We start from the raw sequence: 13,120 nt of genomic DNA on the forward strand, positions 1-13,120 counted from the left end.
ACTTTAGAGTTACGTTTAGGGTTAGTTACATGTAATTATGCATAATTTACTGTTATAACTATAGTAAGCACATGTAGTAATGTTTAACTACGTCACCTTAAAATAAAGCGTTACCGTTAATAATAATACTAATGTTCATTAATACAACTACACAAAAATAATAGTATAAAATTTTAAAGTATAAATTCTGTTAATATTCTGTTATAAATGTTTATAATTGAAGCAAATATTATGTTAAGAAAAGTCAGACCGTTTTTAAGAGTACTCAAATGATTACAGCCACAGGAAACATGCTTGAAAACAGTAATTATTTTGTAATTCTGTTCAGTGCTCATAGAAGCTCCCAACAGAACACAAATCGACAAATACCAATATCCTGAAAACCCAAGACCCTCAATCCAACAGATCATTAGACCATTTACAAACCATCAAACTTGATGAAACCATGAGAAAGTTCTAATGCCATTGTTTTGACTGTATAGACTAGAGGAAATGGCCTTAAACTTAATCTCCAAATCACCCTATCCCACTAACAAACTAAGCAACATTAAGCCTTTAGACAGAGCAAAGAAGAGGAATAATCAAGCAGACTGGACACTACAGGCTGAGGTCATGTGAATGACAATGGCTGAATCCAAAAATCACCCGCTATACCCTCAAATAGGGCTTTATTTGATGGGACAGCCATTTGTAGTGGTGTCTAAAACCATGGTGGACATTATTGAGTGCATTCATTCAATCCCACATTGCATTGCAGCCGATGTACACTCAATAGCTGTCCGAATTGGCTCACTCGTTTTCATTCACTCCTTCAAGTCAACCGTATTAATGGACTAACACAGGGAATAGTGATTGATGGTTTAGGGGGCGATTTTGGATTCAGCCAATGACAGGGGCGTGTGCTTGACGATGTCATGTGCATGGTGACCTTAAAGAGTTCAGAAACGTTTTGCATTTGCATATTAATTTGTGTGCAAGATTGAACAGACAGATAGATAAACAGACAGATATTAGACAGACAGATATATATATATATATATATATATATATATATATATATAGACAGACAGACAGATATTAGACACAGACAGGAATTAGACATACATACAGACAGATAGACAGACATTAGATATACAGACATATAGATAGACAAACAGATAGATAGATATTAGACAGACAGACAGAAAGACAGATATTAGACAGAAAGATATTAGACAGACAGATATTAGACAGACAGACATTAGACAGACAGACAGATATTAGACAGACAGACAGAAAGACAGATATTAGACAGAAAGATATTAGACAGACAGATATTAGACAGACAGACATTAGACAGACAGACAGATATTAGACAGACAGACAGATAGATTCCATTATAAGAAAAGTAATAGCAGCTAAGGCAAACAATACCATATACAAACTTTTGCAGCAAGATAAGAGCAGACAATTTCAACGTGTTTATTTTACCTTGAACACCTTTCCAAAGGCTCCATCCCCCAGTTCTCCCACAATCTCCCATATTTCCTCCGGATTTGTGTCCCTGTGCACGTGCTCATATTGTTTTTTCTTCTTCTCTGCGCCCAATTTAAAGATTTTTCGGAAATTAAAGAAGGACATAGCCAGATCTCACGCGCGCTTCTCTCTGGTTGGTTGACAAAGAAGGATTTCTTTCAATGAATGTCTTAACAGGCGTAAAGCAATGCAATTGTTATTGCATTCCCATTGTTCAATCTCTTTAATCAGGAAATAGTCTGAGTGTTGACATGTTTGTCTTTGCACGGGATAATTGAAGAACTTGATATGTTAAACTAGCAGTCATATAGGGATCATCATCATGCCAATGCAATAATGCCCAGACAAAGAAAAACTGAGTCTTGATTCTAGCTATTCTTGGAGGTCAATTGAATCATATTTTCAAAATAAAAATAAAACATTTAAATCTACGGTGTGCAATAGTGTGAAGGCGATCTTGAGTTGAAGAAATCCTCCGTCTAGCTCTTTAGTCATGAGGTTGTTGTTCTTCGGAGTTTCATGGATCTGATCCGTAAAAACATCTAGTTTTTTCTCTTTCTCTTTAAATAAAGTCTGTCAAGAGGCTGAGAAAATGTTTATATATCCACTTCTATAGATCGTACATCCTCCGGTCCTTGATTAAAAGCGAAACTGCTCCAAACGCATGATAAAAGGCACAATAGTTTTTGTTTGAAGAAACTATGCACCTCCTGCGTGTGCGTGATCCGCGCGCCTCCTCTAATCTATCGGATTTGTTGTCGCTGTGCGCGTTCACGAGGAGCGGCGCGTTCTTCGCCTGGTTCACGCGCTCTTCGCCTGCGCTTTACTGTCGCCTGCCGTCGTGGATGATGTAAACACTGATTTCTCAGGGTTAAATTACATGCTATAAATCTACAAATACACGATGTTACTATGATGTTCACGTTATATGCCGAGTTTATAATTTTAATCACAATTCACAGAATGCAAAATATATATGAATATTTACAATGTATGTTTTCGCTCGTGAACCATTTGAAACATCATATTTATATTTTATATTTACAAGATTTTATTTATTTTTTTGATTTTATATCTATTTCGCCTGGCTCCGTTTCATTGCTTCATCTCAACTTCAAAACTACTGTATTTGAACGTGAGCGTTCACAACTTGTAGTCAAGGCAACGGACGCAAACGGAGGCAGATCTAGTGTTCTGATTGGTTTACGCCTCTCTGTTGTCTTGACTGACAGTTTAATGCTGTGCCGTGATTGGTCAGTGTGACTGTTTATCCCTCGGGGTAAAGAGCTTTAGCGTGTTGAGATTTAATTTAACTCGCCCGTTTTAATTTGCCAGAACCACTACAAGAGGTAACACGAGCTCACTTACACAACTAATACGTTGTCTTCTGCATTGTCTTTACTGAATGCAGAATCTATTTGCAGGTTTTATAGAGCGAGGTTTATATTTACTGTAACTTTTAACGTTACGTGTGAATGATTTGTGTGCCAGTATAACATTGGTGTCAATCCAAAACATACTACTTTTAGTGCATGTTGTTGTTGTTTGCAACTATTATCAGTGAATATTAAAATACTAAAATACACCATACTTATGTTTTATTGTTGCACGAGACGCATTTTCATTGACGTGCAGCCGTAGTATCTCAGTTGCCATGCCAACGTCGTTGTGGTTTAATTTGATAAATTTTTCTTGAGAAAACTTGCTTTTAGTAAGTCTGAATAAGGTGATTTTGTATAAACAAGTCAATTTAGAGAAGCTCTATTGAGATGTAATAGTTTTCAATCTCCATCGAAATGTGAGTGTTTCTTTGTGAAGTAATAATTAAATAAAATGTCTTCACACACAGCCAGGAACCAAACTTGAGAATAAATTAATGACTGGTAAAACATTACATTTACTGAAAATCATTTGTGAGGCATAGGATACTCCATGTATGCTATTTTTACTTTGGTTGTATTGGAATTTTAACGTTTATAGGTTGTAGTAACATTGTAGTCCCAGCAGGTGGCGCCAGACATGGTCAAAACTGGATCAGAGAGCCTGAAGTGAACTATGAACAGCCATGCCATGAAAGACTAATGTTTTAAATGAATGGTCTCCAAATGCACCTCTCCTGTTCCTCACATTTAATTGAACAGCTGAAATATGAATTCTTTGTTTCTCAATCTTCTGATCCAGCTAAGGAGGCCGAGGCACTGGGAAGGATGCTGAGGGGCCGTCGCTCCACCAGCCCCGTCAAAGGGGCATCTACCCATCGCAGTCCCACCAGACACTCACCTGTTAAAGTACTAATAATCCATCACTGCAGTAATATTAGTGATTAGTTTCTTTTAATGCTAAAAGAAACTCTCTCTCTCTCTCCTTTAAAGGGTGGCACGTATGATTCAGAGCTAATGAGGGTGTTGCGGGAAAGAGATGAACTCCAAAACATGTTGGAGAAAAACGAGCGGCATCTCTCAGAGATCCAAGCCAATATTAAAGTGCTCACAGCTGAACGGGACAAGACCAGAATGCACTACCAGCAGGTACACAACTCCAAACTTCCCAGAATTCTTGAATCAGGTTAATGTGCTCAAATTGGGCATGACACACACACACACACACATAGTATAAAACAAAGAAAACCACATAGATGATTATAGCAGATGTTTAACTTACTTAAACTATGTAACTATGTTTCTAACTTTAACTTATGTCACTGAGGTATAGACAGTAAAAGATTTTAAATAATGTTATTTTTTCAGTATATTTATTATATATTTATTAGCATATAGTCATTATTAGTATTATAATATTTAGTTTTGGCTTCACTACAATGACAATATACAGCAAAAACAATTATTTAATTTTATACTGATTAAAATATTTAATTAATTAATTTAACAATATTCATACAGAGCTATACTTTTTAGCTCAAGCATCAAATTTGTTTTGATCAAATTATATACACACACACACACACACACACACACACACACACACACACACACACACACACACACACACACACACACACATGTATATATAGCATACAGTATAATAGTAGTATTACTTGACAGATAATATTTTGATAATTTGTTTTGGCTTGACTACAGTGACAATATACAGTAAATATATATATATATATTTTTTTATAAATGAAATTGTATATCGATTTAGCACAAAAATATTTGCATAAAAAAATGTGATTTTTTTTTTTACAGTGTACATATATATATATATGCCAGATAATATTATGATCATTTGTTTTGGCTTTACTACAATAACAATATACTGTACAAACAATTATTTAATTTTATATTATTTATAATATACAATTATTAAAACAATACTCATTTAATATTTTAAAGCAATATTTTTCGCATATGCATCAAATTTAGTTTGATTCAATTATTATAAAAAAGTATATAAAATATATAATATAAATACACATTATATGTATAGTTGTAATATTGGGGATATCATTTGCCAGGTATACAGTATATTTTAACAATTTGTTTTGACTTCACTACAATGACAATCAACAATAAAAATAATAATTTTGGAAACAACATATTTTCACTCATAATGTTCTTTCTAACACAGAAAGAAAGCACTCCCCAATTATATATCCAGTATCTCATGATCCCACTAAACAATGTGCCCTAACTCCCCCTGCAGGCTCAAGAGGAGATAGCAGCTCTACGGCGGGAGGTGATGAAGTCAAAGGCAGCGCGAGGGCCCAAGAGCAGCGTGACCCCTCAGAGCATCCTGAAGCGAGTGGAGGGAGAACGGGACGAGGCCACAACGGACCTCAACCGCATGACCACGGAGAGAGACAGCCTGAGAGAGAGACTCAAGGTATGATCTCCAGCCTGCATCACATTCATGTACACCCGCCTTATGAAGATGTTATTTAGGAGCACTAAAGGAAAATCACTTACGCACTAGAGTACAGTAATAAATTGAGTCATCTCACTGGGGATAATACCAGGAGAGAGGTGTGCTTTTTTTAGCCTGCTGAGTATGTGTGTTCCCTTTGAACTGCACGTGTCCTCAGATCTCTCAGGAGACAGCCATCAGCGAGAGAGCTCACCTGGAGCAGAGGGTGGAGGACCTGCAGGCTGCTGTACTCACAGTAAGAGCTCTGTGTTAATTCAACATAATGTACTTACTGTAGTTCAGAGGAAAGCAAAATCACCTATCATATCTCAATTGTTTCTTTTAGACAGCAATACGATTAAATGGAGTCCTATTTAAGCCTAGTGAGATCTGTGTTTGAACTGAACTCAGATTTGAACTCAACATTTGCATCATATTTGATCAAAACCAAACTATATGTCTGAACTGCTTTTCCACATTGTTTATTCTTTCTTTTATGACACTTAAAATAAGATTCCATTTGTTAATATTAGATAACTACATTAATTGGCACGAACTAACAATGACAAATACTTCTAATCTTAGTTAATGTTAAGTTTTACATTTGTTCATTCGTACTTAAAATCAAAAGTTGCATCTGTTGTTACTGGTTACACTTTACAATAAGGTTTCATCGGGTGACATTAATAATGCATTAACTAACAACGAACAATACATTTGTTACAATGTTAACGTTAGTTAATAATAATACAACTATTAATTGTTAGTTCTTGTTAGCTCAAGTCTATTAAATAATATTAACAGATACAACTTTTGATTTTACTAAAGTATTAGTAAATTAGTATTAACATTAACTAAGGTTCGTACATTCTTTAGAAGTGTTTTCATTGTTAGTTCATGATAACTAATGGAGTTAGCTAATGTTAACAAATAATAGACCTGCGTTAACATGAACTAACAATGAAAACACTATTTTTTTATTAACTTTTATTAACGTTAACTAAGATAAATTCTGTAACAAATGTATTCACTCTTTAGTTAATGTTAACTAATGGGACCTAATTGTAAACTTTTACCCTTTCTGTATGTCAACAATCGTCTTATTTGTTTCTGTGTTTATTTCTTTATTTCTAAGACATTTCATGAGTAATATTGAGTCAAAATGGATACTTGAATTGAAACTTACGTGCATTATGAAAGCTCTAAGCAATATAATTTTCCTCTTGGCTATACTATAGTATAATATATTATACTATACAGCACAATGCTATACTGTTTCACTATACTATACTATACTATACTATACTATACTATACTATACTATACTATACTATACTATGCTATGCTATGCTATGCTATAGTATAAAGTGTAGTTATTGTTAAGGACTGGTGTCATTGTTCTGTGTGTCCCAGCTGGAGCAGGAGCGGGGGGAACAGAGAAGCAGGCAAGCTCAGATGAGGGAGACCATGATGGGTCTGGAGGAGGAAGTTCACACGCTTGGGCGAAAACTCAGTGCCAGTGAGGACGAACTCAGCCACTTCAGAAATGAGTGCAGCGGCCTCAGGTACAATCAAAAACAACTAGCGTAGATGTGTCCGTAGAAAGTAGACTTAAAGCCGGTTTTGTTAGTTTAGTACTTTGAATATTAATTCATTTGTGTGTGTGTGTGTGTGTACCAGACTGGAAAATACTCAGGTGGAAAGTTCTCTGAGTGAGAATCAGCGGAGACTGACCAGCAGGATTGGAGATCTACAAAACGCTCAAGAGAGAAATCAAATACTGGATGAGAAGAACAGTGAGAAAACCAGACAATACATTTAATCTGTGCTTTTATTAAACAGTATTTATCAATATATAGATAGACTGGTTAGATCTATATAGATTGGTTGGATTAAATTGATCAAAAGTGACAGTAAAAACATTTATAATGTGACAAAATATTTCTGTTTCAAATAAATTCTTTTAGTTTTGAACATTCTATTCATCAAAGAATCCGTAAAAAAAAATTTTTTTAACCATTTTTACAAAAAATATTAATCAGCAAAACTTTTTTTTTTTTTTACATTAATACAGTTATAAGAAATGTTTCTTGAGCTTCAAATCATCATATTAGAATGATTTCTGAAGGATCATGTGACACTGAAGACTGGAGTAATGATGCTGAAAATTCAGCTTTGATCACAGGAATAAATTATATTTTAAATTATATTCACATAGAAAACAGTTATTTTAAGTTGTAATAATATTTCACAATATTACAGTTTTTTACTGTATTTGTAATGAAATAAATGCTGTCTTGGTGAGCAGAAGAGACTCTTTCAAAAACATTAAGAAATCTTACTGACTCCAAACTTTTGAATGGGGGTGTATCATGTTTTTGGATGAATTTTTTGAATGAATCAGTTGGATACTTGCAGTAATGTCCGTGTTTAAAGAGTGTATGTGTGTCACTGCGTCATTCTTCCTTTTCCTGTGTGTTTCAGACTCTCTCCTGAGGCAGGTGACCGCTCTGCGAGAGGAAGTGAGCACACTGAGAGGTACAATCTCAGAGCTGGACCAGCACAGAGACACACTGCAGGAGCAGCTGGAGAAAAAATCTGATCTGCTCAGCACCGCAAATGACCAGCTAGATGACAAGGTACCATCCTACTTACATATACAGTAGTTAAACTCACATATTTTTGGTTAGTTTTAGGCTGCTTGCTTTCCAGTTAGTTAGTACGTTTGTTGATATCGTTATTTATTTGCAGGAGAAAACCATTAGGAGTTTGAAGCTGAGAACCGAGGATCTTGAGACAGCTCTAATGTAAGTTCTCTGTTCATTTTCACAGATTAGCTGACAGTCATGTGTATTGATTTTGAGACCATAATGATTAAAATGATGCCAAAGTTCTGTATAACATAAGCTTGCTTACTGTATTATTTTCTTTTAATTTCACAGTGTGTTATGTTCACCATCCAGGTATAAGCTTAATGCTAATGTATCATAACTAGACTATAGTCTATAGCCATAGCTGTTCTTGACTGTGGCGCATGCTTATTATTACACAGCTCTCAGGAATACTTGATTCTGATTGGTCAGTTTCAACATTGAGTGGTTACTTATGCTAAATATTTGACATGCCATTGTCCATGGCAACATACCAATGCTAATTTAATATCATGCAAAGCTTCACCCCTGTCAGGGTTTATTTTGAGATAATGACCAGTAGCTGTATATTATCCCTTACATAGTCACCTGGGTACAAAATGTATCATTTCCTAGAATGTTTTTGTGTAGTTTCTCCTTTATATACAGTCGATTCAAATGTTTGGGGTTGGTAAGATTAACTTTTTTTTAAATAAGTCTCTTATACTCACCAAGGCTTTGTTTATTTGATGAAAAACACTGTAAAACAGTAATATTCTGAAATGTTATTACAATAAAAAACAGTTTTCCATTTTAATGTATTTTAAAATGTAATGTGATTCGAAGCTGAATTTTCAGCATTATTACTCCAGCAGTGTCACATGATCCTATTTCCTTTCTTTTTTTTATTATCAATGTTGAAAACCCTTGTGCTGCTTAATATTTAAAATAGAAATATTTTATAAAATTATAAATGTCTTTAATGCAATTTAATGCATCCTTGCTAATTAATTCCTTTAAAAAATTTTTTTTTAAAAATCTTACTGACTCCAAACTTTTGAACCGTAGTGTTGTTTCCTCTGTGGATATTTGGGTATATGAGTGTATGCATATGTGATATAATATGTGAATATTAGTATAGGAACCGATGTATGATTATGATGATATGTGACCCTGGATCACAAAACCAGTCCCATGTCGCACGGGTATATTTGTGGCAAATTGGCAATAGCCAACAATACATTGCATGGGTCAATATTATAGATTTTTCTTTTATGCCAAAAATCATTAGGATATGAAGTAAAGATCATGTTCCATGAAGATATTTTGTACATTTCCTACCGTTAATATATCAAACATTTATTTTTGTGAGTGAATGCAGCACAATTGCGAACATTAATGGTCAACTTTAAAGGACATTTTCTCAATGTTTAGATTTTTTCGCACCCTCAGATTTCAGATTTTCAAATGTATCTCGGCCAAATATTGTTCTATCCTAACAAACCATAAATCAATGGGAAGCTTATGTATTCAGCTTTCAGATGATGTATTAATCTCAATTTAAAAAAATTGACCCATGTGACTGGTTTTGTGGTCCAGGGTCACTTATATGAATTACTATGGAAAAATGAGGATAATGATGTGACTTCCTGTCCGCAGATCTCTGAAGGAGACCGTAGCTGGCAGAGAAAGAGAGCTGGATGTTCTGAGGAGGAAGTTGTCAGACTCTGAAAAAGAAATGGGTGCCGTGATGAAAGTCAAACATGTCACGTTGCAAGAGAACGATCAGCTGAAGGATGACCTTGACAAAGCACATCTGGAAAATCAGGTACCAAACTTTTACTCAAGGGCATTCCAATAAATGAGGTAACAAGACGTCCAACTTCCTTTCTTTCTGTCTTTCTGTCTTTCTTTCTTTCTTTCTTTCTTTCAGACTCTACAGCTCAAGCTGGATGAAGCTAATGAGGAATTAGAAGACTTGCAGAGAAAAGTACAAGATCACGTTTCTGACGTTTCACGCACTGAAGATCTTTTGTCTGCTAAGGTAAAGTCCCTCAAACTAAAAAGCTAAATGGATGACAAGCATGTTCTATGGCTAAAGGTGAATTCGAGTGTTATGTTGTCATTGGCATAGTTATAATCTGTTTTGTTTGTTCTTGTTTTCTGCCCTTAAGGAGCGCGAGTGCAGGGAACTGCAAGAGTCTCGAAGGAAAGCGTCTCTTCAGCTGGAAAGCTGGGAGGCACAGGCCCGGCATGCTGAAACCACTGTCATCGAACTCCGTCTTGAGCTTCACAACTCTAACTTGGAGATACTTCGACTCAAAGAAAGAGCAGATAGCCTGGAGAGCAGCTTGCAACAGGTCACTTGGTCATCATGATCTTGGTGGTTAAAAGGATAATTCATTTTTGGGTGAACTATCCCTTTAATATGCAGGAGATTCTCAACTCAACCGACATGCACACTACAAGACTTAAGCTTTTTGAAGTCTCAGATCATCGCAAACCCACAGCCAGAGGTGTAAAGCCCAGGGGTCAGAATATAAAAGTCCTGCCATATGTTTATTCCACCCATGAACTCAGCCAGCTGATTTCACTCATATCTCCTGGCTGAAAAACTGTGCTAATTAGCAAATCCAGGTGATTTAAACAAAATACTGAGGAGGACTTTTACTTTCTGAACCTGAACTTTACAGCTTTGCCCACAGCATGTGTCTGTCGCTAATGCTCTTCAGTCCGCTAGTGTGCACGTGGCTTTAGTCACCTCAATCTCTCATAAATTGTGATTTGTTGCTGTGTCCAGGCACTGAGTGCAGAGCGGAGCTGTAATAGTCAGCTGTCTCAGCTGAACCGAAAGATGATTCACATGGAGGAAGATCTGCGTCAGGCCCAGACTGAGCGCACACAGATGCAGACCGACCTGGAAAAAACACGAGAGCTCTGCGTCAAACTGGACGCAGGCAAAGAGAATGTGAGTGCTCAGATTGGTTTATATCGGTCTGCCAGTAAAACTGTAACACAAGCAGGATTAGAAGAAATGTTATTCAGCATTCACAAAAGTTAAAGTTATGTTTCCCCTTGGTTCGACAAAATTGCCTTTGGGAAACAAAACAGGGACAAACTGAAATTGAAGTGAGATGTAAATAATGTAAATGTTCTGATCCACACAGGTGCAGCGTGAGCTGGAGTCAAGCCGCTCTGAGGCGGAGCTGTTACAGAAGCAGCTGACCGGTGAACGTCTGTCTGTTCAGACTTTGGAGAGCCTGCTGGTGTCCTCGCGAGAAATGGGGTTACAGAGGCAGCTCACCTCTCAGGAAAGACAGACAGATATACAAATTCTCAAGGACAAACTCAGCATGGCTGACAGCAAAGTGTGAGTGCACATACGACATTTCATGGAGCACAGCAGCTGTTTCTTGCCTTTCTCACTGTCTTCATGTCCACTTTTTTGCTGTCTCTAGGAGTTCTCAGAGTAGGGAAGTGGCTCAGCTGAGGACACGATCCGCTCAGCTGGAGGCAGATCTCGAGATGACGAAGAGACACCTGTCTACTGAGCGCTTTGAAAGGTGAGACGCACACCTAAAGGGGACCTATTGTGCCCTTTTACAAAGTCTAGGTCATGCTTGAATGTTCAAAAAACAGATTATCTTTCACTGTGTGCGCTCAGTCTGGGCCTGACGCAGATCTTCCTCCATGTGAATCATCTTTCGGTTCAGCTGAGACAGCTATTTGACATTGTTGCAGCACCTCTCTTCTCAGTCTGTCAGTAACGCCTTGTTTAGTTCCTGTCTCTATTAAGCTCCTCCTTCTGAAAAGCACTTTGGTGCTCTGATTGGGCGGCTGAATCAGTGTGTTGTGATTAGTCAACCATTTTGAGCATGTTTGTGAAATGTCACGCTCCTTACCATAGCTACGAGTTTCAGCACACTATGCAACTCAACCAGGCCTCGCCACCTTTTTTGCGTATGTCTTTGGCGGGAATTATTTAAATGAGAAATACTGTGACATGCATGTTCTCGGAAGACTACAATCAAGGTGTTTCAGGGAGTTCAGACACTCCCTTTGAAGTGACTTTGTGCTTTGTAACTTTGCAGACCTTTTTCATGCTCACACAGCAAACATTACACACTAAAGCATAATAGGACCTCTTTAAAGGGATTGTGAAAATTCTGTCATTATTTACTCATCCTCATGTTTTTCCAGTTCCGGTATTGAATATATTTATTTCTTTGTGGTTTGAACAATGAAGACTAAGGATTTGAATGTCCACTCTATGTTTGTCTCTCTCTCTCTCTCTCTCTCTCTCTCTCTCTCTCTCTCTCTATCAGGGAGCGGGCAGTACAGGAGCTGCGGAGGCAGGGTCTCTCAGCTGTTTCTCCCGTCCTCTCCTCCACTATGCGCTCCTCATCCACTTCCCGCCATCGGTCTCTGAGTCCTCAAAGGTCATGGTCTCCAGAGCGCTCTCATCACGGCACACCTGACCCACTGCTTATGTCCCACTACCCTGACAGGTGCGCTCCAGTGGCAGATTTGTCATTCTAGGTTTAAGTAAATGAACAACTGGTTGTTATATTCAGGTAATTATGATATGTTTATGCTTTAACAGGAATCTGACTTTCAGGGACCTTTATGACTGAGAAGATCTGAATCCTCCAATAATCCATGTTTTGGCTGGGATCATTAACTTCATCTGCTTATGTCTTGGATTCTCTCTGAAGACAATCAACAGACTCTGATCTTATAAGATTTACTGTGATGTCATGTTTTTAATAAAGCAGACTTTTCTTACTATAATTTTTACTGTTTTGCTGAAACTGACATTGATGCACACAGAGTTAATGTTGTAAATAGTTTTGGAGTGGTTTGATGATAATGGATTTTCCATATTTACGCATATTTCTACAAAAATGGGATTCTGCTTGATTGATTTTTAATAGATTTTTTTTTTAATTCAGTGTCGCCAGACGACCTCTAGAATAAAAAAAAAAAAGCGATCTAAAAAAAGTCTATTATCTCTATTTTCGTGTTATTTGTTGTGATAGTGGCAATGCTAGTCGTCGTCTTTATAATCCCTGCAGTTGAAACATAAATAACAAGCAAGAAAGAAAAGCTCA

General features: G+C 36.8%; 2 protein-coding genes across 2 annotated transcripts in view; one reads left to right on the forward strand and one right to left on the reverse strand.

Annotated features, from left to right (window-relative positions):
- slkb (STE20-like kinase b) overlaps positions 1-2,248 on the reverse strand; it is a 35,114-nt gene extending 32,866 nt beyond the window's left edge. The window contains exon 1 of the mRNA XM_082164305.1: positions 1,471-2,248. Coding sequence (XP_082020431.1) covers positions 1,471-1,620 — 150 coding nt within the window. The 5' untranslated portion in view covers positions 1,621-2,248. The remainder of the gene's footprint in view (positions 1-1,470) is intronic.
- Positions 2,249-2,813: 565 nt separating this feature from the next.
- Positions 2,814-12,800, forward strand: tsga10 (testis specific, 10). The gene is made up of 17 exons (XM_082165705.1): positions 2,814-2,864; positions 3,697-3,803; positions 3,888-4,043; positions 5,179-5,358; positions 5,558-5,635; positions 6,793-6,944; positions 7,060-7,175; positions 7,864-8,018; positions 8,131-8,186; positions 9,669-9,837; positions 9,943-10,053; positions 10,184-10,369; positions 10,810-10,977; positions 11,177-11,379; positions 11,468-11,572; positions 12,335-12,517; positions 12,613-12,800. The coding sequence occupies exons 2-17, from the start codon at positions 3,723-3,725 to the stop codon at positions 12,641-12,643; spliced, it is 2,130 nt and encodes a 709-aa protein (XP_082021831.1). The 5' UTR covers positions 2,814-2,864; positions 3,697-3,722; the 3' UTR covers positions 12,644-12,800.
- The last annotated feature ends 320 nt before the right edge of the window (positions 12,801-13,120 follow it).

Source organism: Leuciscus leuciscus (genome assembly GCF_965113295.1).
Source record: "Leuciscus leuciscus genome assembly, chromosome: 3".
NCBI classification, from domain to species: Eukaryota; Metazoa; Chordata; class Actinopteri; order Cypriniformes; family Leuciscidae; genus Leuciscus; species Leuciscus leuciscus.

Bases quoted from the DNA above. Each gene is read 5' to 3' on its own strand.
- tsga10 (XM_082165705.1), top strand. From the start codon at position 3,723: ATGCTGAGGGGCCGTCGCTCCACCAGCCCCGTCAAAGGGGCATCTACC. The intron at 8,019-8,130 runs GTACCATCCTAC...ATTTATTTGCAG, and splicing joins ATGACCAGCTAGATGACAAG to GAGAAAACCATTAGGAGTTT. The intron at 11,573-12,334 runs GTGAGACGCACA...TCTCTCTATCAG, and splicing joins TCTACTGAGCGCTTTGAAAG to GGAGCGGGCAGTACAGGAGC.